Source organism: Solanum lycopersicum, chromosome 3 (assembly GCF_036512215.1).
Source record: "Solanum lycopersicum chromosome 3, SLM_r2.1".
In the NCBI taxonomy this organism is placed as follows: domain Eukaryota; kingdom Viridiplantae; phylum Streptophyta; class Magnoliopsida; order Solanales; family Solanaceae; genus Solanum; species Solanum lycopersicum.
The window spans coordinates 56,223,983-56,250,984 of record NC_090802.1 but is presented as its reverse complement, the minus strand read 5'-3'; the positions used below and the strand labels follow the sequence as shown (position 1 = coordinate 56,250,984).

General features: G+C 32.7%; 5 protein-coding genes and 1 non-coding gene across 8 annotated transcripts; 4 read left to right on the top strand and 2 right to left on the bottom strand.

Annotated features, from left to right (window-relative positions):
• Positions 1-1,182: 1,182 nt before the first annotated feature.
• Positions 1,183-6,849, top strand: LOC101259417 (binding partner of ACD11 1). 2 transcript variants are annotated; one of them, XM_004235273.5, is made up of 5 exons: positions 1,183-1,468; positions 2,772-2,875; positions 3,150-3,225; positions 5,894-5,977; positions 6,065-6,849. In XM_004235273.5, exons 1-5 carry the CDS (start codon positions 1,463-1,465, stop codon positions 6,629-6,631), a joined length of 837 nt encoding a protein of 278 aa, XP_004235321.1. In that variant the 5' UTR covers positions 1,183-1,462; the 3' UTR covers positions 6,632-6,849. The 2 variants fall into 2 exon arrangements, with proteins under 2 accessions (XP_004235321.1, XP_069151597.1); XM_069295496.1 differs by having other exon boundaries at positions 1,260-1,468; positions 3,089-3,225.
• Positions 6,850-7,195: 346 nt separating this feature from the next.
• Positions 7,196-8,924, bottom strand: LOC101243870 (probable calcium-binding protein CML18). Its single transcript, XM_004235305.5, has 2 exons — positions 7,510-8,924; positions 7,196-7,432 (listed from the first exon to the last, which is right to left on the bottom strand). The coding sequence occupies exon 1, from the start codon at positions 8,017-8,019 to the stop codon at positions 7,528-7,530; it is 492 nt and encodes a 163-aa protein (XP_004235353.1). The 5' UTR covers positions 8,020-8,924; the 3' UTR covers positions 7,196-7,432; positions 7,510-7,527.
• Positions 8,093-14,265, top strand: LOC101251071 (lysine-specific demethylase JMJ13-like). 2 transcript variants are annotated; one of them, XM_069295495.1, is made up of 12 exons: positions 8,093-8,225; positions 8,300-8,367; positions 10,371-10,680; positions 11,158-11,314; positions 11,501-11,720; positions 12,042-12,095; positions 12,187-12,266; positions 12,347-12,624; positions 12,714-13,103; positions 13,296-13,501; positions 13,697-13,798; positions 13,994-14,265. In XM_069295495.1, exons 3-12 carry the CDS (start codon positions 10,560-10,562, stop codon positions 14,009-14,011), a joined length of 1,626 nt encoding a protein of 541 aa, XP_069151596.1. In that variant the 5' UTR covers positions 8,093-8,225; positions 8,300-8,367; positions 10,371-10,559; the 3' UTR covers positions 14,012-14,265. The 2 variants fall into 2 exon arrangements, with proteins under 2 accessions (XP_069151596.1, XP_004235293.1); XM_004235245.4 differs by lacking the exons at positions 8,093-8,225; positions 8,300-8,367 and adding an exon at positions 9,984-10,076.
• Positions 14,266-15,451: 1,186 nt separating this feature from the next.
• TRNAY-GUA (transfer RNA tyrosine (anticodon GUA)) lies at positions 15,452-15,541 on the top strand. Its single transcript is given in 2 exon segments — positions 15,452-15,488; positions 15,506-15,541. It is a non-coding gene; the product is annotated as a tRNA-Tyr (tRNA).
• A 3,334-nt stretch (positions 15,542-18,875) lies between these two features.
• LOC101261796 (uncharacterized) lies at positions 18,876-20,735 on the top strand. Its single transcript, XM_069295494.1, has 5 exons — positions 18,876-19,319; positions 19,406-19,469; positions 19,560-19,834; positions 19,913-20,073; positions 20,395-20,735. The coding sequence occupies exons 1-4, from the start codon at positions 19,107-19,109 to the stop codon at positions 19,997-19,999; spliced, it is 639 nt and encodes a 212-aa protein (XP_069151595.1). The 5' UTR covers positions 18,876-19,106; the 3' UTR covers positions 20,000-20,073; positions 20,395-20,735.
• Positions 20,677-25,933, bottom strand: LOC101267389 (UPF0725 protein At4g29550). Its single transcript, XM_004235299.4, has 4 exons — positions 24,408-25,933; positions 22,293-22,433; positions 22,023-22,196; positions 20,677-20,896 (listed from the first exon to the last, which is right to left on the bottom strand). The coding sequence occupies exons 1-4, from the start codon at positions 24,558-24,560 to the stop codon at positions 20,870-20,872; spliced, it is 495 nt and encodes a 164-aa protein (XP_004235347.1). The 5' UTR covers positions 24,561-25,933; the 3' UTR covers positions 20,677-20,869.
• Between the last annotated feature and the right edge of the window lie 1,069 nt (positions 25,934-27,002).

Genomic DNA, 27,002 nt, shown 5'->3' with positions numbered 1-27,002 from the left:
TATTTATTCAACTAATTTAATATAGTGGTGTAAATTATGATTATATTGATTAGAAGTAAGATCCGCTACAACTAGAAGTCGATCCGGTACCTTCCTCAGGGTACTCAACAACTAGAGTCATCTCCCTTTCTCCTTGTAAGCAATACCCCGAAAACTCCGACAAAAGAGATTGAATGCCAGGTTAGTTCACTTATTTCGGGCATCATCTTATTATGTAATTAAACATATTGTTCTTTGGAATTTATTTTTAAGAATTTTCTATTTTTTGATTGGTGGATTGATCATGTAGTTTCATTTTATCTCTATTGAATTTATTTTCGCAAATACTTAAAAAAAATAAATCTTTTTAGGGTTATTAAATAAATAAAGGAGAAACCATATTAAGTTTTTATAAAAGAATTTTTAAAAATAAGATCTGATGATGAAATTTTTTTTATAATTAAATAGTGAAAATGATTGCTAATTTTATTTAGTAATAAATTTATAGAATACGACCTATAGTAAATAGCTAATTTCGATATTAATGATTGTGCTTTATAAATTTCGATATTAATAATTGTGTTTCAAGATATAAAGTGAGATAGAAAAAATAACAGTATAGAATTTACTATAGTTATGATATAAAAGAATTTACTCTTTTTGTTTAAGTTTCATTTTTTTTTAAAAAAATTAAACAGTAAATAAATGAGTAGCGAAAAAACTTCTCATTCCATATAATCAAACCTCACAACAGTTGCAATATTTATCAAAAAATATTATGACTGTTATATTGTTATATATTGACATTTGACGCTTAAATCTAGTTTATTTGTTACAAACAAAATATACGAAAAAATAGTTTAATAATTTTGTGCATAAAAAAAGAGAGAAATAGATTTATAACCAATTTAACAATAAATAAATAAAATGAGAAAGAATATGAATATAAATATTAAACAAGATAAACACTAGAAACCTCATATCATATGGATAATATTATAAATTTATAATACAATATGTTACTTCTTTGAAGTTTATTATATGTGCCAATAATGATGATTAACATAAATATTTATACATAATATTTTCGTATAAGTTTAAAATCTACTTATTTTTCAAAAAAAGATTTTCAATAAAAAACATTTTCGTCGGTACTAAACACACCCTATATTCGAAAAAAGGAAAATCCCTTTAAATTGTTTTTTTCTACAAGGAGTAAGAAGAAAAGAAAAGTTACTTTTGGTTTAGAAAAAAATAATTTATAATAAGTAAACCTCGAAAAGGAAAACAGCGTGTCCATTTTTCCCATTTCTCTTCTCCCTCTCGCACGTCACTCGTTGACGTTTTTGAAGTACACCACTTTTTCCCTAAAACCCACAACCCTTCTTTTCTCTTCTTCTACGTAACTCACATACGCTCAATTTCTACAAATATATTTGCTTCAAATAACTCTATTGTGGTTCTCTGATCTTCTTCTGATTCGATGTCGGTGAGTAGTTCATCATCTCTTTCTGGTTTTTTTTTGGTTTTAATAGTTGTTAATTAGTTTGATCTGTTAAGAATATATGAATTACTGTTCTATTGGATTCGATTTGCTTTTGATTGAATTTGTTTTTTTTTTAATCGAGTTTAGCAGTTTGGCTATGTGTTTGTAATTGTTATCGATTGAAATACCCTAGATTTTGATTGTTGTAGTGAGGTTAGGGTGTCGGTAGTTGTTATTGCACAGTGATACCCTATTACTTGGATTTGGTAGATAAAATATGTTGCAATGTAGTGCTGCTTATTGTTTTCGAGCATTTAGTAGTGGAAGTGTTTAATTCGTACGTGAGTGGCTTTTGTTGTTACAAAAGTGGATTGCATTAGAAATGTTGATTAAAATGCTTTTGGAAGATTGTTAGATTCCAGATCATTAGTCTCATTTGTAACCGATGATTGAGAAGCAATAAGGTCCTTTATTGGGCGACGAAGTGTATTTTTCGAATAACTCGATTTATGAATGTATGTTTTTCTTTCTCAAATTTTGCGGTTTTAGTCCAGTACGATTTATGAATGTATGTTTTTCTTTCTCAAATTTTGCGGTTTTAGTCCGTTACAATGTTCTGTGGTGGCCTTAGTTTCTCATATGAGACATTTTCTATTTATTTATTTTTTGATAACAAGGGAAACCCACAGCCGCTACCCTTTGGGTTAGGAGAGGTACCCCGCTCGACCCAGAGGGCAAAACCCTTTGTTTTTGCTGGCAAGGGGTTTCGAACCTGAGACCTCTAACATGGAAGTCCTAAGCCCAAACCACTGGGCCGCCCCGAAGGGTTGAGACATTACTTTCTATAGAATGATAAATGGACAAATGAAGATCATTTCTAAAAGATAGACAGTATGTTGGACTGAATATCAAACTGATTTTCTTATGAGAAGAGTAAAATTCAATATCCTATTCTGTAGTGTGCCGATTATTGACCGAGTTTCAAAATGTGTGCTACTAGCCTCGGGGATTTCATGGTTATAAAAAGAAAGTGTATTCAATGGTGTATTTTGATAATATGTGGTAACGCCCATTTTACAGTTATGACTCTAAGAAGCTTAAGTGTAATTCCTGAATGCCTCAGGTTTTACTCCTCCATAACAGTAAGTCCACAAGTGAGAAAAGTCTTGCTTAATGACGGCAAGATTACAGGATTCTTCACTAACCTTCTAAAAAGAAAAAGAAAAATCTACATATAAAATGCATAACCTTTTCCCCTATGTTGTCAAGTCTCTTACTATTCATTTCTTGTTGTTCATCATGATAGGCTAGAACAGTGAAAGTGAGCAATGTTTCTCTGAGTGCATCGGAGCAAGATATCAAGGAGTTCTTTTCATTCTCCGGGGATATTGAATATGTTGAGATGATGAGGTTAGTGCTTGTACTAGAAAGTATTTTCCTTTTTCTCTCCTCTTCTATATGTTTACCATCTAGGCATATTTTGAAATCAGAAATAACCTTCCTTTTGAGAATTTAAAAATAGTTTTTATCAAAAAAAGAAATTAAATCAGTTGATGCAATATTAGCTCCTTGTTGCATATGTCTTTTATGGATTTATGCAAGTTACTTTTCTGGCTATTCTAGTGAGAATGAGTGATATATGTCTATTGTGGATTTATGCAAGTTACTTTTCTGGCTATTCTAGTGAGAATGAGCGATCTCAAATTGCATATGTCACATTCAAGGATCTCCAGGGTGCAGAAACTGCAGTTCTTCTTTCTGTAAGTTTACTTTTCTTCTCCTTTGAACTCCTATGTTAAATCTTTACTGTACAAGTATAATAATTGCCCCTGGTTTAAGTCTGACAGATTTGATGTTGAAAATGCTGGTAAGTTTCTTATTGAATGATTGATTTTAGGGAAGTAAGATATATATTGTCTTTGAATTTCATCGTGTCATTGAGTGCATTTCCGCAAAAGATAATGATTTCCTGATTAAATTCTGTCAGCGTCGTTGGTCAGAAGTGATAAAAGCCCCTTACTTGTCTTCTTATTAAAATATTTTTTATTTATCCTTCTATTGTCTATGACATTTGCTGTTTCATCAAATGAGGCAACGGCAAACAAATTGAGGTTCTTGTTAGAAAATTGTTGTCACAGTTGCTTCACTAGGTTGGTGTGTTAGTTCCTTTTGAGGCTTTATGTAGTATCTAGAACTTTTGGCTTTTGTAGTATGTGCTTTTGTCCATCAGCAGTGTTCTATTTTTATTTAGTAAAAAACACTGCTGGCCCTTTATTGTCATTTACACAAGGGATAGGTTTGCATGTTGATTAATATTAGAGGGGTTCCATGCACGTTGTGTTGCTGGTAATAAATTTGATATGCCCTCTAAGAAATGTTGTGGTCTTCCTTTCAGTAGCTTAAGTAAACATTTTGTGTGCCCTCTAAGAAATGTTGTGGTCTTTCTTTCAGTAGCTTAAGTAAACATTTTGACTGACAGCCGCTTTAAACTTGTAAAACCTTCAAAAATCTAGATACCATTAGAGCTAATTATCCGTGTAGTACTGAACTCTGCACTGCCAGTGGTCCTCTGCATTTCAGCTTATATGCTGGAACCCGGGTATTCATTAGAAGATGAAAGGGGAATGTTATGTTCCATGATACAGGCAATTATTTCACTGTTAGAAGTTTGTCACTCTTAAAATGCATGAGCACAAAGAAACCTACAATTCTTTTGAGAGGAAGGTGGAGTTTTTCCATCAAAATTCATATTTGGGTTTTAGTTATCAGTATTTTATTATTTTATATGCCTTATCTTCTTTTTTTTTAATCACGAGGGAAACTCGTAGCTAGTACCCTTTGGGTGCGCACGGGATATTTACCCTACTCCTATGTAATAGCTTGTAAACCACATAGTAACCCTCACTAGGCAAGCCCGGTTATGGGTGGTAATTTCAATCCATATTAATAAAACGAGTCCATTTTGGTCATATTTAATGACTTAGATCACTCATATTTTAATTAGTTAAATATGAGTTTCAAATTATTTTAGGAGTCTCTATAAATATGGTCAAAATGGGTTAAATAGGGGTATCTATTTGATCCATATTAAATCACTGATTTTCACTTTCACTTTCAAACTTAATTGATTTTTTGAAAAAGAAGAAAAAGTTAGGGGTAGGTTGGTGGAGGTGGGGGGAGGAGGTTAAAGAAAAAATTCTTGCAAAAACAGATTTTTTTTTGTTTTTGAAAAATAAAAAAATTTAGGATAGGTTGGTGGAAGGTGATGTGTGTGTGTGTGGGGCCGGGGAAAGGGGTAAATTTTTTTTATTTTTGCAAAAACATATTTTATTTTTGTTTTTGAAAAATAAAAAAAAATTAGGGGTAGGTTTGTGGAAGGTAGGGGTGGGGGTAAACCTTTTTTTTCTTTTTTTTTTTTTTTTGCAAAAAACAGATTTTTTTTGTTTTTGAAAACTAAAAAAAAATTTAAGGGTAGGTTGGTGGAAGGTGGGGGACGGGGGGGCACGGGGGAGGGGGTAAATCTTTTATTTTATTTTTTTGAAAAAACAGATTTTTTGTTTTGTTTTTGGAGAATAAAATTTTTTTAGGGGTAGGTTGGGGGTATTTGGGGAGGGGTACATTTATGTTTTTGGAAAACAAACTTGTTTAAATGAGTTAGAACCATTTTGTCCAAACCATATTTGACCAAATCCATATTTGTCCATATTATATTTGGATGGATCGTGAATCAAACCATTTTCTCAACCATATGCGGTCCATGCAAATCCAATCCAATCCAACTGTTTGTCACCCCTAAGCCCGGTGGACGAGCTCAATCTAGAAGGCAAACCCCTTGCTTTCGCTGGCAAGGGAAACTTGAGACCTCCAACATGAAAGTCCCAAGCCAAACCTGAAACCATTGGGCCCTCCCAAAGGGTTATGCCTTCTCTTCTGTCATTCCTTTATGTGCTCTTGAACGAAAAGGGAAGAAGATTTGAATGCCCGGTTCTGTGAGAGAATTTTTCTGCAACCAAAAAGGAATAATTGTTTGAAATCAACTCTTTGCCCATCTGATGCATATATGGCCTTCTCCCTCAGCCATTTGATGGCTTTTATTTGTACTGATTGACTGAGTCAGTGTAGCCGTTTCTTTAAAAGGTTCCTAGGAGTAAAATGCTTCAGAAAGTCTAGGGAGGAAATTGTAGATAATAAGATACAAATGACCCCCTCCTGTTCTCTTTCCTTTGCATTAGCCTAAAGTAAACGACATAATTGGTAACAGCTAACCCAAAAAACTTTGACTTGTTGAAAGTCTTGCAATTGGTTGATCAGTTAGCTTGCGTTTATGCTTGATTTGAAGGTGAAGGATTAGCTTTCCATATTTTTGCATTCCCCTCGTCATTTCTTTCTTTTGGTGTTTAAACTGATAAGCTCATCTGTGGTTTCCAGGGAGCAACAATTATTGATCAGTCGGTCACAATAGTACCTGAACCTGACTACGAGCTGCCTCCTACAGCTCTTGTGCCAATCAAGGTCTGTATAATTTATTTAGACATTCTGGTTTTTTTTCTACTGTTTGGTAGTCGCTAACACGATGTATACTCCTATACACACACACAGGCAACTGAGAGTGCTAATGCAGCTGGTGGTGGATCTGCTATTCAAAAGGCAGAAGATGTTGTGAGCAGCATGTTAGCAAAGGGCTTCATCCTGGGCAAGGATGCAGTTAACAAAGCCAAGACATTTGATGAGAAACACCAGTTCACATCCACTGCCTCTGCAAAAGTTGCTTCTTTAGACCAAAAGATTGGCCTTAGTGAGAAAATCAATTTGGGGGCAACGATTGTGAATGACAAAGTGAAAGAAATGGACCAGAAGTTCCATGTTTCTGAAAAGACAAAATCTGCTCTTGCAGCTGCTGAGCAGACGGTTAGCACTGCTGGATCTGCCATCATGAAGAACAGATATGTGTTGACAGGGGCATCTTGGGTTACTGGTGCTTTCAATAAGGTCACCAAGGCTGCAGGGGAAGTGGGCCAGAAGACGAAGGAAAAGATGGCAGAAGAACAACAGGCAAAAAATTCGGCTGAAGGTTATGTGCCTATACATGCTCTTTCAGAGTCCCCAAAAGCTTCCAAGACCGAGGAACCTACCAAGCCATCTTCACCTAAGGGATTAATCCTCTAGCTTATTCAAACAAATTTCATTAACTATTTTGCTATTTCGCTTCTCTCATCTTTTAGCGGGTCATTGTGTTATGTTAGATACTTAGATATGCTAGTTATATATAAAACGTCCTGTAAGTTTGATGCATAGAACGATAGTTGCTGAACCTTTGAATTCCTGTCAAATTCTCATCCTTATCGAACATTTGCATATGGATTGGTCATTTTGTCTTTTGGAAACAGGCAGCTACCTGAGGTTTTACTGTGACAATTTTACAATGGGCATGAACTTTGACCTGATTAGTCTTGCTGTTTGTTCATATTCTGAACACAAATACTGTAGCGGATGATGAAAAAGTGTCCTATCATCATCATTGTGAATTTTTGCATTTGGATCTGATTTTAGTTTTATTTTGGAAATATTTTGAGTTGATGTTTATGAAAGCATGTTTGGGATGGTCTTCTTTGAAGACTTCCAGAACTAAGATGATGGCCAAACCTGAAGGTTTTTGGGTACCTTTTATTGAAGGACTGCAGAAAGCAGGTTAGTTTCCGAGTCAGAATTTCAATAAACCAAAGCATCATATGATTGGAGGTCTCTATTGCATCCCTCAAAATGCATTTCATTTCTGTAAACTGTAATGAACGGATTATGCTACACAAATTTAGCTACCAAAAGAAAAAAAACAATTAACAAAAACAGAATAATGAGATTGGCAATATTGGAAAAACCAAGTTGAGCAATGAACTCATTTTGGAACATTCCCATCGTTGATTGAAATTGGTCCCCTGTTGGAGCTCAAGTCTGTTTTTCTTCTTTCGCCTGCATGGTTATTTATCAACCATCAGGTATGAACTAAACAATTCAAAAAAAACAAGTAGAATTAAGTGGACACAGACCAGAAAGGAAAAGGCGTTTCATGTCCAGGAATTATCGAATGCAGCGGAAGTCATCGCCTGAGCAAACTCCTCAAAGCTAATGCAACCATCACCATCTCTATCAGCTTCCTTGATCATCCCTGTTAACTCCTCTTGTGTAAGTGCATGTCCTAATTTAGCCATAGAATGCGCTAACTCCGCCGCCGTGATCACACCATTACCGTCCCTATCAAACATCTGAAAAATCTTCTTCAGCTGTTCCTCAGAGTACGGACACTTGGCCGATATAAGCTCCGGCGCAACCAAAGCCACAAATTCCGAAAACTCAATCAATCCATTGCTGTTCCTATCTGCCTTCTGGATTAAATCCTCCAATTGATCATTACTCGGCTTTAATCCTAATGATCGAAGCAACGAGCCAAGTTCAAGCTGCGTTAAGCTTCCGTCATTGTTCCTATCAAATGACCGGAAAATCTCACGAAGCTCCGCAATTTGATCATCGTCAAGCTTCGGTTCTGCATCTCCGCTCATGATCTCTAATCTCTATTCCAAATCTAAAAACTTCTGTTTTTTGATCAAGCCTTACACCAGATTATGAATGAATCACAATTATTCGCAATAATACTCCAATTGCATAAAAGATGGTAAAAATCTCTGCTAAAATTATTCAGAAATTTCGGATCTGTGAATTGATCAAATCAAATCATTAATACAAATGATGAAGAACGTAACAGAAGGTAAGCCAGAAACCATAAATGTTACGCGTGTATATATTTTTTTCATTTTTAATTTTGTTTTATTTTTGTGATAGAAAAATCAGCATCGGTTCGCGTGCCGTCACTCTCTGATTTTGATGATTGGGAGTTTTGAGATAATAAGGTAAGAGAAACCGTCTTGGCCTCTGTTTTTCAAATTTTGAAAAAGTTCGTTCAGCTAATCACGCGGATCCTCACTCCCTTACCCGCCACTGATTCTTTTCTTTTCTTTTTAAAAAAGAAAATAAAATGATTCTAAGTCAAAATTATATATTTGCATTACTCCTATTTGGTAAATGATTAGAAATATTGTTCGTGTTTTTTTCAAAATTCAATGTGTGCGTATATTTTGTAAAATAATAAATATATCAAATATAAATAGTAATTAAACTTAAATTATTATTTAATAAAAATATATACTACTAATATTTGTGTTCGTTAGATGACGGGGATGGTTTTATAGTGATGGTTAGTGTTATGGATAGTAATGGTGGAGGTGGTTAATGTTGTAGTAATGACTGACATACTAGTTGCGATTGATAGTTATGATGGTGTTGTTGATATTATGGTAGTGATTAAAGAATGTGTGGTGATTGATCGACGGTGTTGTTGATAGTTGACGGTGATGCTAATTGTAATGGTGGAGATAGGTTGTTGGTGGTAAGGATCGATTGCAGTATGTCAGTATAGTAATTCAATTATAATTCAATTGATTTAAATAATATTTGTTAAATTATAATTCAATTGATTCAAAAGGATTTGTTATAGTTTTATAATTTCGAGTTCAGTCCAACGACTTGAAGAGCTCTCGATCTTTCATATATTATACGAAGGGTTCAAATTTCGATAGTGAATATCAAGAATTTTTTTTCTTCATGTTTTATAATTAATATTAATAAATTATTCCTCATATTGTTTTTCAAGACTTAATAAACATGTGATAAAATAGTCATGTCAATCACTATTTTCTTAATAAATATCTCAAATTCAAACATGCTAAGTAAAAGTAAATAAAGTAAGTCTGAGCTCTGCTTCCCTGAGTGGAGTGTCTGTTGGAAGTTTTTTCCAGAACCTTATAAGGAGTTCCTTGCGCTCCTGTATAAATTTTTCTTCTTTCTCTATTTCAGAGAAAGGTTGGTGTAGTCTGAATTCTCCCGCCATTGTTTGTTTTAGAAATCTCATATAAAAAAGGGTTAAAAAATAAATTAGTGAAAATATTCTTCTTATTTATGAACTTTTAAAGGGTGTAATAAAATAAGAATAAATAATATGAAAGAACAGAACCGTCAGTAATTGTACATAATTATTAATTTTATGAATCTCCTAATATTATGCAGATGGAATAAATGAAAAAATATATATACAGACAACTAATCATGAAATAATAAAATATCACTTAAAAATAAAAAATAACACTAAACTAGTTCCTTTCAATATCATAATAATATAATCCCAAAAGTGTTTTTCTTTTTAAAAATAAAATTAGATAGCTGAGTGTTTTGCAGAATAAAATTATCTAATATTAAAAAAATAGATAATTATAAGTTCTTTTAAGTAGTAGCCAAAAAAAAAAACTGTTTTATTTAGAAGTTCAAAATAAAAATAGAAATCCCCCAAAGGCAGTAAATTGCATTTTTACCTGAAAATGCAATAGTTTTTCACGGGTCGGGTCGGGTTCCGGTATGCCCAAATGCAAAGGTATAAATAGCCAACGAACTGTAACGTTTTATCCATTTTCAAATCTTCAAAAGGGCGGGCGGTGAGATTTCTCTCGTTACCTTCTTCAGCGTCTTTTTCTCTCTCTACAAATTCGATGCGAAGAACGCTCATATGGTATGCGGCATTGGCATTTTCAGCAAATTCATCAGATAGCTTGCCTTCTTTCTGATTTCTTTAGCAATTCGTTCAAAATTATTTCATTTTACTACAGATTTTGAGTTTATGTTTGTTCATTTTTTAAACATAACTTGTTTTTTCTCACTTTTGATCAGGAATGATACAGATTATAAGTAAAAAAATCGACTCCATTGTACTTCCTGTCATTTTTTTCTGAAAATTCGTTGTAATAAGAATCAGAATTTTCGCATAAATGTTCGTATTTTAACTGTTATGAGGCTTTCTCTGCAGGCTGAAGCAGGGGATCGTTTATCTTGTGAAAAAAGAGTACCAGAAAAATTTAAGCGTAAGAAAGATGTTCTGAATGTTGTTGAGAAAGTAACAAAAAAAGGATCTGCAAGAAGATTGAAGAAACCTTATCTTCATGGCCCTTCTCATGGAAAAGTTTCTCAAAAAACGAAGGCCGCTGCTCAGATTAGTATGGATGAATTTGATTGGACCGATACGATTAAAGAGTGCCCAGTATATCGTCCATCTAAGGAAGAGTTTGAGGATCCTTTGGTATATGTGCAGAAAATTGCTCCCGAAGCATCAAAATATGGTACCACTGAAAATTGGAAACTTTCTCTTGATATATTTAGAGAATAGTACTTTGTTTCTATTTATTTTATTTTTTTGAAAAAATAACTATTTTGTTCAAATTAGCTATCAGAAATCATCAAACTGACCATCAATAAGCAAAAGGCGCTTACGCTTGAGATGGAAGGAGTAAAGTTTAGGCTTCTAATGTTATGTTTCCTACTTCTGATATAGGCACTATCAGATCACAGCATTTTTGTTTCCTCTTTGTTTACCGCTTTTTGGGATTTGTCGTTATAGATATTCTCATAAACCTGATAATAGCTCTAGGAACCTGAACAATTAAATAAGTCTCTTTTGATTCATTCACTATACTGTCTTTTTCTGAACATACAATGGTTAAGTTGAATTCGTATTGCTTCTTGCATTGTGCTGTGGTAATTGTCATACTTCTTTCATCCATCCTCGGCTGATTGACCAGAACTGTATTGAATTTCAGGCATTTGTAAGATTGTCTCTCCCTTAGGATCTTCTGCTCCGGCAGGAGTAGTGTTGATGAAAGAGCAAAAACGTTTTAAGTTTACCACTAAGCTGCAACCTCTGCGACTTGCTGAATGGAATAACAACGATATGATCACCTTCTTCATGAGAGGAAGGTATTATATTATTAGTGATGTCCAGTAATAGCTTTAGATATGCAAATACTGTCAAAAAATGATGGCCACATTTACTGCAGCATAAACCGCTGCTATCACAGTGTATCTCATTTTTGACATGGTCTTGCTACTTATAAGTTGGATCTTGTATGATCATTTGCTTCAAGTGTCTTGTTTACATTTCAGAAATTATACTATTCGTGATTTTGAGATAATGGCAAACAAGGCAACTGCTCGAAGATACTGTATATCTGGATGCCTTCCTCCTGCATATGTGGAAAAGGAATTCTGGAAAGAAATGACAGTTGCAAAGAGAGGGACGGTTGAGTATGGGATTAATATAGATGGTAGTGCCTTCTCAAGCACTTTCAGTGATCCTCTTGGAAGTAGCAAATGGAATTTCAAGGTTCTGCTTATACTTTTGCTGCTAGCTTTACATCATTCTGTCTTATGTTATCATCTTTCTTCGTTGTCTATGACGGACTGCATCCTAAGCTTATTGATGCATCAGAAGTTCATATTTTACTGTTTGTCATGATAGTTTTCTGTGCTCAAGCACTGTCTATCAGTGTTGCTGTCTCTAGTTATAGGAATTTCTTAGCAGTATTGCATAAAGATATTCTAATTTCATTGAGTTTCTTTTGTGTCGAAGCATAAGATTTGCAAATACCATGATTAGTACACCTTAGCCTTTTCATCCAATATCAAATCATTGTTCTCTGTGCAGATACTTCCTCGGCTGCAAAGATCCACCTTACGCTTGCTTGTTAATGAAATACCGGTAGTGTATGATTGTACATTTTGGGAACAATGCAGAATAACAGAAAAATGCTTCAATGGTTTTGTCGTTTTGATATATTTATTTGTTTCAGGGAGTAACAGACCCCATGCTGTACATTGGGATGCTATTTAGTATGTTCGCTTGGCACGTAGAGGATCATTATCTCTATAGGCAAGTCATACTATCAACATTCTCTTTGATGTTTCAGCTCTTCAGTTTCTGTACATTTTCCTTACTCCTTTTCCTCTCAGCATTAACTATCATCACTGTGGGGCTGCCAAAACTTGGTATGGAGTTCCTGGTCATGAAGCTCTTCAGTTTGAGAATTTTATCAGGCATCGCGTTTATAATGAGGAAATCCTATCAGAAAATGGGGTCAATGGAGCTTTTAATATTCTTCAAGAGAGAACAACTATGGTTTCTCCAAAGATTTTGCTACAATATGGTGTCCCGGTTTACAAGGCTGTGCAAATGCCAGGAGAGTTTGTCATTACCTTCCCTAGAGCATACCATTCAGGATTTAGTCATGGTTAGATCTTGATAAGTCACTTGAAATGACCATAAATAATATGAAGGATATTACTTTGCTCATACAACTAATATTTATGGTTCCTGCAGGCTTTAACTGTGGTGAGGCTGTGAATTTTGCAATTGGTGAATGGTTTCCATTTGGGGCTGCAGCTAGTGAGCGTTATGCTCTTCTTGGAAAGGTGCCAATTATTCCTTATGAAGAGCTCCTCTGTGCAGAAGCAATGCTTCTCTCAAAGTCTTTAGCCAGCAGACCTTATTGCACATCAGACTTAATCGATGTTCGTTGTGTAATGACTTCATTTTCATGCCTATTGAGATCATACCACCGTGCCCGCTGGTGCTTGGAGAAGTTGAGAACTTCTCTTAAAATGTGTTCAAAACCTCGAGGGTCATTTACCTGCATCCTTTGCAAACGAATCTGTTATGTGGCATACCTTGAGTGCAAATGTTTCGCTGGTCCCATATGCCTTTTTCATGGTACTGTTGCAGTAATGTCTAAATTTTGTTAAGAAAATTGCAATCCGATTTACATGCAACACTTTGTGATAGCTCGATGGCCATAGGATGTAAACTTGTTGCACTTATTGAGCACACCATTTGATCATTTCATTTTCCAGTCCTCCAATTTCCATATCCTGTTTCTTAAACCAAACAAACTTAATTATGCAGATTTTGAAACTTTCAACTGTCTGTGTGGAAGTAGCTGCAGCCTCTTTGTTACTGAGGATATTTCAACAATGGAAGCTGTTGCACAGATGTTTGAGGCTGAGGAAGGAATGCGTTATGAGGTTGAGCAGAAAATGAAGTCTCTACCTTACTTGTGGATACAAACCTTATTTCCGCGCATACAAGGGAAATATCGTCCATATTGTGAGGTACCATTTAGGTTTGGCTTCACTCTACAAGACTAGCTTCCTCTAGTTCAAAACTTAAAAACATATCAATCTGAATAGCGAGAATCAAAACATAATATAGTCTATATCTCTAGTAAAGAAATTATTGCGTACTATGACCTCCAACGAATTAGATGATTATAGGTTTGATGCATTTGAACTTTCATGACTCAACAGATAATGTCAAGTAGTATTCAAAATGTAGACACTGGTATAAAGATGTCCATGATAAGAAGATCAACTGCTCAAGGCAAGCAAATGAGGAATATGAAGAAAAAGGTATGACTTTTTCCTCCCGGTACTAAGCTAGTTCTCGACTAGTTTGGAATTGAGGCGTAGCAGTTATCATGTTTCTTAGCTAGTTCGCTATTTCTTTGTTTCTCAACTACGAAGGCCCTCTATACAGCATTTAGACATGAAAAATTTCACAGTTAGAACACCACTGCTAGGATTCTCACCCTGAATTTGCTACAGAGGATCAATGGAGCTTGATAACGAAGGAAGGTATCCCCAGACCGCGCTAAATGACACGATGGAAAAGGAAGTCTCAAAGACATAGGTGATCTCATCAACTTCCACTAACCTCAATGTAAAGATATCAACTAATTATGTGCCTTTTCTGTTTGGTCCAAACATGAAAGGCAAAATACTAGTAGAATAAATATGCAACTCTTAACTGTTGATTTGTTGTATATGCATAACGCAGTTCCAAGTTCACTAGTTTATAGTATAACTTTCCAGGCCTATATATGCTGTATATTTCTTGGTTCTCTTCAGTCCATTTTTATGTGAACTTGATTACTTAATAGTTGAACTACGACAGTAGTCAGCAAGGGCGAACTCGAACCCCTCTGAGTGCAAAACTACATTGTATATACAAAGTTGAAATTATTTGCGTATATTATACATGTATATATAGTAGATGTTGTTTGTCTACTTCGTGTGTTTATTTCTTTAAATTTTATATAACTGATGATGCATCAAATTGATTGTTCTATAGGCCACCTTTGGTTCCTCACTCATTATGCAAATAAGGCATGACGCAATGTCCTTAAATGTGCTGAATTGTTATGACAGTGTGATTGGACATGATTTTTTTTTAAAAAAATAAAAAAAAATAAAAACTCCTTCATTTCAAAATAAATGAATTGTTTATGTGTTTGGGTAAAAGTGTTGTAGTTAAAAAAAAAGTTGTTGATGTGTTTGACAAATAAGTTATGGTAAACACTTTTGTTTATTAAAATGTCTGAAGTACCCTTAAAGATGTTAACATGATAAAAAGTTAATTAATTTAAGATTTTTACCCTTAAAAAAATTAAAATAAAATTAATTTATGTTTTACATCCATAAGTAATAACATTTCCTATCATTCACATATTTCTTTATCATCACAAATTAATAATAATAATAATAATAGTAATAATAATAACAATAATATAATAATAATATGATAATATAATAACATAATAATAATAATAATAATAATATAATAATAATAATAATATAATAATTATTATTATTATTATAATAATAACAATAATAATACAATGATAATAATAACAATAAAGAATTAAGGGCAAAAAGGTAATATACTTGGTCAATATACTCCTCACTTAGCTTTTAGCTTAAAATAAGTCGTTTTTAAGTTGAAAAAAAAGTACCCCTGGATAATTGTCAAACACTCAAATAAGCACAAAAACTGACTTTTAAATCAGTTTGACCAGCTTTTAAGCTCATCCAAACATGCTCTAATTCACTTATTTTGAATTATGAAAAAACTGCAAAAAAAAACATACAAAATTATATTATTGTTAATACGCAAATTTGACATAAATTAGTATGAATGGAGGACAACCTTGTGAGTTTTGGCCAGTATAAAAGGGCATCAAACAAGAACAATTCTAACAAAGTTAAAGAGAACTGAAAATAAATCCGACCTTAGCTCAGTTGGTAGAGCGGAGGACTGTAGACGGTGTACCACAGTTAATCCTTAGGTCGCTGGTTCGAATCCGGCAGGTCGGAAGTTTTTTTTTTTTTTTAAACTTTTGCACTTAGTGCACGTATCAAAAACATATTACTTATATGACGTTTGGTGTGTAGATAAGAAATTTGTTATTATATTTAATTCAGTTATCAAACAAAACTTTTTTCTTTAGTGCATACATCAAAAGTATATTATGATCACTTATACAACGTTTGATAAGTAGATAGGAAATATATAAGTTATTCATGTATACATATCAAAAACATAGTATGATCATACGATGTTTCGTAGATAGATTATATAGATAGGAAATAAATTGTTCCTGTATAAAAATTCACCCATGAGTATATTATTTCTTAAAAGATAATATTACTAAATAATAAAATATGTCTAATTGAGATTCCTTACTTTGTTTTACTACTAATTGTGACACTCCAATTTTCTGACCTCCTAGTGAATGCATCGAAATAATAATATGAAAAATTAATAAAATAAACTTCGTTTATAATTCAAAAATAAGTTTACAAAGCAAAACGGAAAAATAACAACTATCTAAATTAAATTTCTCGATAGTTCCGTTTTACTGGTAGAATAATGTTAGAAGAAATAGTGTAAGATTAACTTTGAATGAAAGGAAAACAAAACATTTCAACTTTTTTACTTTGCCTTTTGAATCTCCTGATAATTATAATGAATGTGTTTAAAGTATTGTATTAAATTTTTATCCACAAACACTTTAAACTAATTCGTTAACTATAAATATTTAAAACTATGACGTAAAAAGTTTTATTATTTATATTTTGAAAATCAGAATATTTATGAACAACTACTATTTTTATATAAAATTTAATTTTCTCTTCATACCTAACTTATCCACCATTAATCTAATATTATATGTTTCACCTTTTTTTTCCATAAAAAGAAAAGAAAAGAGTAAACATCCTATTTTATCACATTCATTCTTAAAGATGAAAATTAATGTATATGTAAAATTATAAGTACGAAGTAAAAAAAAAAAAAGATACAGATGAGCAAGATAATTAGGCATTTCATTTTATTTTTGTCTCTATAGTGAAACTGAATATTTGAGCATACAAAATACAAATATGAATTTAGAGCAACTTGCTAATAAAACAAGAATTCAACTATATGAAGAGAGACAAAAAAGTCTTATTATAATTCTTACTACAAATAAGTATAGAACTAACACATCAAGCTCCGATGCTTCAATAATTGAATTTTTGTCTATTCGCGTGACTGCAGAAGGGAATCTCACAACTTTCACCTCAAATTGTGACATTATTTCACATGTTTAGAGTTCTTACACACGAATTGTAGGAGTGGTAAATAAAAAATTTTCTTGAAAAAAGTTAAATTTATAGAACAAAATTTTGGAAACGTGAAAAGTCACATGAATTATTGTTAAAATAAATATAAAAAAGATAGAGATGAAATTTAATTTTATACATGAATCTACTTTGTTAAAATAAATATAAAAAAATAGAGATGAAATTTAATTTTAAAGATACATGAATCTACTTTAATTTATTGTCTATAAGGAATAATTACTCATTTTTATTTTATTTATATTTGTGTTAGAAATTTGAAAGGTCAAGATTATGGAATGAGAATAAGAAGATTATATATATGAAAATTATAAAAGTTTTAATTTATTAGAGGGGCAAAATAGTAATTCAACTTTTAAGTTTTGAGCTTCATGCTTATAATAATATATGATTTAGAATGTCGCATAACTAATATACGTATAAATTATGAGAAATCTGTGTATTATTTTACCTTCACATAACTAATACCTACATACATAATACTTAAATTTAATGATTCACCAGTAACTAATCACTATAACTAATAGTTGGATAACTCTAACCACCTATCAAACGAACTTCAAAATAAAGTTACTATCGAAATTGTAGTCATCATTGAAAATTCATTAATAAAAGTGAATCTTTTACCACTCTGCTTGAAAAATTATTTTTTTGGGCAGATATATAATTTGGAAGAAAACTTGGTACGTGCATTAATATTTTAACAGAAAAATGGCCTATATTGAAGAATGATTTAGGCGGAAAAGTTAATCAGTTTATCCATTTGAGTATACTGAACCATATTATTCCAGGGCGCTAGCTCTGAAAAGAAAATAAAACTTGCGGAGCATTAAATTTTAGCACCAAAATGGTACTATATTAAAGATAAAGTATTGAATACGTTTTTAAATTTGGAGTAAATTACTTTCGGTCATAAAAACACTCGTTTACTTTGACTAGAACTTAGATACATCATGATCAGTCACATAGCAAATGATTTCAAACGGCATAATACATAAATGTGCCCTTTAACTTGGCTTTAAATCACATTTATGCCCAACTTTGGATGTGCACAAATAAACACTTAAACTTGTATAAAGTTGAACAAATAGATAGACATGTTCTATATGTCATCCTACATGTCATTTTTTGTCCCACGTGGTGTCCTACGTGTATTATTGTGTCATGTAGGACTCATGTGTTTATTTATTTAAAAGTTGAATAGTTAAAGTTCTTATTTGTGCATTATAAAAGTTGGAGGTCAAAGTTAAAATTTCAAATTAAGTTTAGGATCCAATATATGTACTATGTCATTTCAAACTCTTGTAACAGTATGAGACTTTTGATAAAAAACTGAGAGAAGTGTCAAATATATCCCTAAACTTGACGAAAATTTAGAGGTTTACTTCATTTATTACAAGATCGGGGTGTATTTAAGTTCAATTAGTCAAATAAAGAAGTGTTTTTGAGATTGTCAGTAGTTCGGGCATGAAAGTAATAATTTGTGTCAAGTTTAAAGGTGTTTTCAATACTATTCTCTACTATATTATACTATCGTACTGTATTACTTTTTTTTTTCTTGATGTTCAGGTAAGCTTTCACGCACTTAATTTCATGAGATATTTGTCACCTCTCACCAATGACATGTAAAGATTGGACAAATGTGCAGGGGTGGAGCTATGGCACGTCAAGGTTGGTCAGATGAATAACCTTAGTCAAAAAAAAATCGAATATATATACTAAATATTGTTTTTTTTTAGATATATACTAACTGTTCAACAACCTTGATAAAATAAAGGTTGATAACCCAGCGGTTAATGTTGTGCAAAAATACCTCTGCGTTTCGGGCTCAAAATGTGGCGATTTCTTTAATGTTTTTGATTATTCTATTTTGTCCTAAAATATAAATACCCTTGACAAAAATCCTGACTCCGTCACTGGAGATGTGTCAAAAATCCTGACTCTGCCATTGGAAATGTGTCAAAAATCCTGACTCTGCCATTGGAGATGTGTCTATATATTATGTTATTATTCTTCTAATTTAGCTAGCTGAATAGTAAAGGAGATTATAGCGTGCATAAGAAGATCAGTAGTAGCCACTGTCAAGACGACGAAGTTTGATTATTTCTCCTACTTGTCTTCTACAATTTTCTCTTTATTTATTACGTTTTGTTTAGTGCAATGCTTCATTCATGAAAGAAATTAAAACAAAGTACTAAGCATTAATAATAACATATATAATCTTCATACAGAAAGTGAGATTCTTGTCCTCAAAGAAATGACTTTTCCAGATATCTTATGTGTAAAAAATTATAAAAGGCTAAAAAATCATTTCACCTCGATGAGTCTATTCTTAACACAAATTGACATTTCATTGATAGTTTTGATGGCAAGTACAGAGAGGACGCCAGAAGAAGAGGTACACATTACACGACCAAGCTGGTCCAAACCAGAAGTTAAACGTCTGGGCAAAGACGATTTCTTCAAGGAGGTACATGATATCGATGAATTAATTGATGTTTTTTTAAATTTGTTCAAACTTTTGGCTGACTTAGATATTGTTTTCCAAATACTCAGAATATTAAATTTCGATGGGTGGGAAGAAAATGTCTTCTTGGGATTGATAATCAAGGTCATTGTTGTACGTATCTTTCAGTTTTTTTTTTTTTTTATAGTATTACTAGTTTCAAATATGAACTCATAATAACAAATAGTTCCTCTTTATGTGAAGGTTGTTGTTGGGCATTCACATCAACAGAAGCTATTACGGCAGCATATGCCCTTAAGAATAAAAGAGAGATTGTTTCGCTCTCAAAGCAACAGTTGATTGATTGTATGTACACCAAATATAAAAAGCCTTCGTATTTTGCTGATTTGGGAGAGAAGGAATGTTTTCCATGTTCATATAACAAGGCATACAAGTTTGCTATGGATTATGGTATAACGTTAGAAACTAAATACCCTTTTATGGAGGAGAGGGGTAAATGTGAATGCCAGACTGAAATGGTAGGTATATCATCATTCAATTTACCAGTAGTAATTAGAACGTACTCATGATATTAAAAATTTATAATATTTATGTAGAGAGCTATAAAGATAAATGGATTTCAAAGAGTATATGAATTGATCAAGGAGTTGGAAGAAAAGGCAAAAGAGAAAAGGAAATCATAGAAAAGTTGATTCGACAACAACCTATTACATGTGCTGCTCTTCATGTTACAAGTCTTCAACTACATCGTGGAAAGGTGAAGTAATACTCCCTCGATCACATGACACTTTTTCCTTTATATAGTCTGTCTCGAAAAGAATGTCATCTTACTGTACTTAGAAAATAATCTAAAAACTTTAAAATTCTCATCTTACTCTTAGCAGAATGAATCTCAACCACATATTGTTTTGAACCAAAAATTTCAAAAATCTTCCTTTTTTTTTCTTAAACATCGTGTCAAGACAAAGGGTGTTACACAAAAATAGGAGGAAGGGAGTACAAAATTTTTGTTCATTATTCTCTTAGCTTACTTAGAAGATATGGGTTTATATTTTGATTGTTTTTAACATATATACAGGGAGTGTACATGGGACCAACAGAACATGAAATTGCTCAAGTGAGACAGAAGAAAACTGAAGGACAAGTAGTTGGAAAACATGCAATGTTAATTGTAGGATATGGTGAAGAGGAGGGTGTTGATTTCTGTTCGGTGAAAAACAGCTGGGGAACGGAATGGGGTTATCAGGGATATGCTAAAATTAAACGTAGTGCACTCTCTAAATTATCGTATCCCATTATAGATTAATCGTATCAGTATACAATAGAGTAACTTATGTTAATGTAGTAAGCCATCTGCAAGTTCAACTAAGTGCTTTTTCTATTCATTGATGAAGAATGCACAGTTAAGGTAATTATACATTAATGTGTTCAGCACAAGAGCGTTTGAATAAAATAAAGTCGTTAAGTAATTATACCCCATGATAGCTACAACAAATGTTGATGAAGTTCTAAGCTAAATATACCAAAAGGAGACTTCACAGCTCATTCTTCATTCACGGCATATTTGAAGCTTTCTTCGGCTACACAATAGAAGAAGACAGTTACTAATTTCAAAGAATGGGGTCTGGTCTGAGGAGGGTAAGTGTAAGCCTATCTTACCCCTACCTCGCAGATATAGAGAGGTTGTTTTTAATAGAGCTGAACTAAGCTTTGCCAAACAGTTTGAAAAGGGGAGGGGATACAAATATGGAAGCAATAACAACAACCAAACAATGCGATTAGACCTCAAAGATCATTGTTGATTATTAATCAGAGACTTCATTGCAACCAATCTCCTAAAAATCTCTATTAAACAGAAAAGCTCTTCCTTGTAATAGAACGCCAAATCTGCCTGTACATCTCAATGGAGATGATAAAAGAAAATGCAAAAGATTGGTGGAAAGACGGAGAAAAGGCAATGGAGGTTTTCGACTCAGAGAACTCATGTTTCAGACTAGAGATTCTTCGCCAATTTAGGAACTACTGGAGCATCACCGCTCTCTAAGAATCTAGTTACCCAAACACTTAACTTCCTTAAGGTGAGGTCTGTCTAGCCTAATTCTATTTGTGTACCTGGTGATGTGCTGAATTTATTATCAGTTGCACAGAGTCTACATGCACTACTACAACCATGCCACATCCACTGAATTCTTCTTTTGTCAAAGGAAAATGCAGACAATCACGGAAATAGGTCGACAGAAAGTATTGTAAATTATACAAAGCAGTGCTAAGAGAAAAAAAGTAGTCCTGAATTATTATTTTTATGACATGTTCATATGAGGTAAAAGCAAAGGTTGCCTACAACTTAATAACTTCTCAGTAGTGCTGTTTTCATTGCCCTTCAAAATTGTTGTAGCTATTCATAAAAAAAATTAAAAAGATCATTGGCAAAGGGAAGATAACATGTACTATCGGTTAAATTTACCCAAACACACTAATAACATAATCACAATAAAGCAACTCTGATATCCACTCGGATACATGATTACTGATTTTGTGGTACAACAGCCTAATCTCATAGAACACATGATTCTGTTAAGACTCTGGTTATAATCAAAACATGCTTGAAAGCACATAAAGAAATATCAGCACACTAACAATGTCAGAAGAAATATAATGAATGACATAATGGTGCTGATAAGAGACTTAACCAATAAAAGCTTTTACCTTTGGCCTGACCAACGGAAACTGCAAGCGGTATCTTAAATCTTTCACAACTTTTGCTTGAAAAATGTCATCCTTATCATCACGTGTTTTAACAGAAAAGGTAATATAGAAGATGAAGTCACGACAACCACCTCCATTCACTTTCAAAATGTCATTGACCTTGTAATTGGTGCCCTAAAAATCAGTCAAGTTATTTTATTAGAGATACAGAAGAGAAAACGAAGGAAAAGGACAATCAGGAAAGACAAAGAAAGTGCATCTATAGTATACCTTTTCATCATTGTATTGCCTAAGTGCTTTTCCAGCATAATCTGTCATCATGTCAACATTCTTAGGGTCGTTCAAGTAGAATGGCATTGGGTAGACAGTTGTCATCGCACACTGTCCGGGATAATCTGTGATATCAAATCCCTGCAAAAGTACGATCCAACAATAAGAGACAATATTGCCCATTGCATCCAATTTGCTATGTAATTACTTAACCTTCAGAAAATTCGCAGAACCTATACAGGCAAGTAGCCAAAGATACATTTACTTGGAAGTACCAAATAACCTGGTGTCTATAAAAGGTAAGATAATTTTACTAATCAGTACCAAGAAGGGAAGTTGTTACAATTTCAATTTAGCATATTCACGAAATCTAGAAATTGCCAAAAATTGTCGGTTGTCCTACCCTTGCACAAGGCAAAAAAGATTCAACAAACGTCTAATTTTTTTTAACAGATATGACTTTTTGGCCTCCAAAACACTTCCTATTTCTTTCCAACCAGACCATCCACGTTATACATAAAAGCGATAGTTCTCCAGATTTCCCTTGCTAGTCAACCCTCGGATGTGGCCGGTATTCCAACAAGTTCCTCATATTGAGTGGAATTGTCCATTCATCCCACATAGATTTGTGTACACCGTCCACACTGAATAAGCAGATTCTTGAGTGTGTGTGTTGGCGGGGGGGTTCACATAGGAAGCATCTATTGCATAAAAGAAAAGTCTCTGTTGCAACACGTCTTGAGTGAAGCATGAGTTCTTGGCTGCTATCCATCTAAAACAAACTGCTTTGGGAGAAGCTCTAGTCTTCCAAAACATCTCACATAGCCAGTTCTCTTCCACCAAATCAATCTGCCTTTCCAACAGCTTGTAAAAACTCTTCACACTAAATTTCTTACTTTTACTAGCAGTCCATACTATTGATTCCATTTTTCTTGCGGCAATGCTGATGTTATCCAATGAACTCCAAAGCTCATCAATTTCTTCCGCCTCATCATTAAAAACTCTTCTAAAGCTGAGATGCCAGCCTAACATCAACCCTTAATCTGAACTCCAATCTAAGCTGCCTCCCACACCCTCAAAAAGAGTTCTTTTCTAATCCTGGAACTTATACATGCTTCAATGTACTTATTGAATCTAATATCACTTTCAAATCCACTCTCAGCATCTCACTTGGATTCATAATTTGACCAGTTGAATCAGTTTTCCCTATGATTATCTATGCAACAACTACCAATCTACCATTATTCATCGATCACAAGCAAGTTAGGGTCGACTAGACGAATCATCTTGATGATGATGCTCCACTTAAGATCATTTCACCATTATCTACTATCATGCTCAATATTTAAACAAACCAGCTGCAATCAAACTTGGTTTCAGGCGTTTCGGTTAAATGAATGGAATAAACACGTTGAGGCTGCTAGAAACTACACCCTAGGTTCATATACAGGTTGTTACACAAACTACATACTCCTAACTTGTTTAGATGGTTGTTACTCATTATATTGTTAGTTTAAATACAATGTTATTACGTAAACAACATACTCCTAACATTGTTTGGATGGTTGTTACTCATTGTGCTGTTAGTTTAAATACAATGCTTAGATACATTGTTAGGTAGAGATCTATTTTATGTTAGGTAGAGACATAAACACACAACTTCCACCCTCTTGGCTGTAGTTTGAGCTGGTATATGTGAGAAATTTACAAGAAAAAAACGAGATTTCAAAAAGAATTCAAATCAATAATTTTTCTGCACAAAACAGGGAAAGAGAATGAACTAGAACAAAGCGGATTTTTTTCATTAATAGCCGTTACATGGGAATACATACTGATTTGGTGTGATCACGTCTTTATCCTACCTCATAGTAGCTCTACCAGTAGCCCACTTGTAGGTTTGTGTGACATTATGTAAGGACGGAGAATGATACAATCTATCCAAACACTGTATTCATCAGAATAATACTGTACAATACAATATGTAACCATAGATAAATCACCTGATTTTGACTCAAAATTTTCATATACAGGTGCAAACTACAGACTGCTAAATTACCTTAAATAAACTCAAAATTTTCATAAACGACTCAAATTAGAAAGGAATGATGAGGTTACCTCGCTCTCCTTAACCTGTTGGTAATACTTCTCCCAAACAGCTTTATCCATTTTCTGGGGGTAATATGGGCAAAAGTCTTCGTCTGAATCATACTGGCTATAAGTCGGTCTTATGGGACTGGAGGTATCATTCACTTCATCGCTGAAAACCATGCTATCTTCACTGGAAGTATCGCTAACAACAGAACCCTCATCTACTTCGATCCTAAGTTTCTTCTGCGCCGGGGACTCCGATTCTCTGCTATTGACGAGAACACGTTTTCCGGCGATGGACGCGACGGAGGCGGTACACAATTCATGTCTACGTCGTCGAATGGAACCACCGGTACCGGATTACCTTTATCAGCTTTTTTTGTACTCATATTTTTGTTACGGGTTATTCCGGTATTAGCTTGCCGGTAAAGCTTTGAAAGTAGTCTAACACCTTCTTTTATTTACCAATAGAAAAAGAACTAATAAATATTTTCTTTCCATTTTTTTATCCAAAATTTTGGTTTAAAAATACTTTTACCTAAATTTAATTGAATTTCATTACTAATTAGTTAATTCTTTAAAATAATATAGTGTTTGATTTGATATATCAAAAATAAAATGCACCCTATAAATTTATTTGCAAAAATATTTTAAACCTCTTTATTTTGGCAAATGAAAAATGTCTTGAGAGGAATTTGAGGAATAGTTATGTTATTTATCAATTTAATACTTTCTCTATCTCATATTATCTCATATTAGATAGACATTTTATTAAAATATTATATTTACTTAATTACTTACTAAATCGAAATAAAATTAATTAATTTTTTCTCATTTTACTCCTACAATTAATATGGTCTTTTGAAGTTTATACAAATTTTGAACATTTAAAAATTTCTTTCTTCGAAGACTAATTGACATGAGCAAAGGGTAAAATGGTATAATTAATCAATTTATTAATATTTTGTTAATTATTATATAAAATAAAAAATATTCATCTATCTAATATGAGGTGAAAGTCATATTTTTTAGCTTTGGGAAATGGAAAATGTTTTGAGAAAAAATTTAGGGATAATTACCTGATTAATCGATCTAATTCGGTATTGAAATCCTTTGTATGACTAACTAAAATACATGAAACTATCTATACATTAGTAATGGGCATAAACATATATATCTATATATACCCTTTTAACTTTATTTTATTTCATATTTATGTTTTTAGTTTTAAGTGTATATATGTAAACACTTATATCTCTATAAATTTAAATATATAGACATATGAATTATACTATATCTAAACTATAAATTATTATGTATAATCTCACATAAAATTCATATATCTATTTGTTAAACTTTATACGAATTTAAGTATTTATTTAAAATAACGATCGATATCTCAGAGCTAAAACTCATGGCATAAATAACAGGAAAAATAACAAATTTCACACTTACTTGCCGGAATTTGATCGACTTTGGCCGGCAGGAGATGTTCTGTATGTCAAGAGGTTGAGAGTTTTGTCCTATCTCTTTCTAATTAGAGTTTTCTTTTTTATTTTAGTTTTTATTATATTTTCTAGGAATTTATTTGTTTTTTTGTTAGAAGACTTTTAGTAATAAATAAAAGAGAAAATTATATGTAATAGGAAACTAATAACCTAAAATAAGTAGAATAGGTAAGGTTTGATTTGATTGTGCTCCATAGCAAATGTTAGCTAAAATTTGTCAGCGTCTCTCTCCCAGAAATCTCGCTTGCCACTCTCCATTCTCGCTCGCCTTTCTCGCTTTATACAAGAAGTGTATAATTATGTTTTTGTTTTGTATAAAGCGAAAGAAAATTGTATATACACATGCAAAAATATATATTTTCGTGTTATACACTTAACTATACAATTTACGAACAATTTACTTCAAATATTGCAGAGAAAAAGGCCAGCGAATTATATAATTGCAGTGAATTACAATTTTCTCTAGCTTTATACAACAGAAGTGTATATATTGTGTTTCTGTTTTTGTATAAAGCGAGAGAAAAATATATATCTTCTTGCTATACACTTATAATTATACAATATACATACATTTTAATTCAATTCAACTGTATGCAAAGCAAATTTTATAAAAAAATTGCAGCGAAATAGGCAGCGAATTATACGTGCATTATACATTCGCAGTGAAATAGGATAGCGAATTATACAATTGCAGGGAAATAGGCCAACGAATTATACAATTTAGGCCAGCGAATTATACAATTGTATATGTATAGCGAATTATACAGTTTTATGTTTGCTATAAAGCGTAATTATGCAAACTTTGCTATAACATATAAATATGAATTTTTTGTTTGCTATATGTGAAAGTTGCCCTAAATAAAATAGTCATCGGAACACTCAGTTTTTTTTTTAAAGAAAGATAATTATGCACAACAAAATTAATAAACATAAATATAAAATGAAATTATATTAAATGAATATTGAGATCCAATCCAGTAAAGTTACTTCCAACACATGTCAATGGGATCTTCATATTTTAATACATGTCATGCAATAATTTCAATGGGTAGGATCTATATAGTCTTAATCCTGGTTAGTCTTTTTCTTTATTTTTTATCAAGATTCATATACA

Coding starts and splice junctions, on each gene's coding strand:
- LOC101243870 (XM_004235305.5), bottom strand. CDS start 8,019: ATGAGCGGAGATGCAGAACCGAAGCTTGACGATGATCAAATTGCGGAG.
- LOC101251071 (XM_004235245.4), top strand. Junction 12,267..12,346: donor GAGGATCATTATCTCTATAG/GCAAGTCATACT, acceptor TTTTCCTCTCAG/CATTAACTATCATCACTGTG. Junction 12,625..12,713: donor CCATTCAGGATTTAGTCATG/GTTAGATCTTGA, acceptor TGGTTCCTGCAG/GCTTTAACTGTGGTGAGGCT.
- LOC101267389 (XM_004235299.4), bottom strand. CDS start 24,560: ATGGTTTTCAGCGATGAAGTGAATGATACCTCCAGTCCCATAAGACCG. Junction 22,197..22,292: donor GGCAATACAATGATGAAAAG/GTATACTATAGA, acceptor ACTGATTTTTAG/GGCACCAATTACAAGGTCAA. Junction 20,897..22,022: donor TTCCGTTGGTCAGGCCAAAG/GTAAAAGCTTTT, acceptor TCTATTGTGTAG/CCGAAGAAAGCTTCAAATAT.
- LOC101259417 (XM_004235273.5), top strand. Junction 2,876..3,149: donor GAATATGTTGAGATGATGAG/GTTAGTGCTTGT, acceptor TGGCTATTCTAG/TGAGAATGAGCGATCTCAAA. Junction 3,226..5,893: donor AAACTGCAGTTCTTCTTTCT/GTAAGTTTACTT, acceptor TGTGGTTTCCAG/GGAGCAACAATTATTGATCA.
- LOC101261796 (XM_069295494.1), top strand. CDS start 19,107: ATGACTTTTCCAGATATCTTATGTGTAAAAAATTATAAAAGGCTAAAA. Junction 19,320..19,405: donor AAGACGATTTCTTCAAGGAG/GTACATGATATC, acceptor CCAAATACTCAG/AATATTAAATTTCGATGGGT. Junction 19,470..19,559: donor TGATAATCAAGGTCATTGTT/GTACGTATCTTT, acceptor CTTTATGTGAAG/GTTGTTGTTGGGCATTCACA.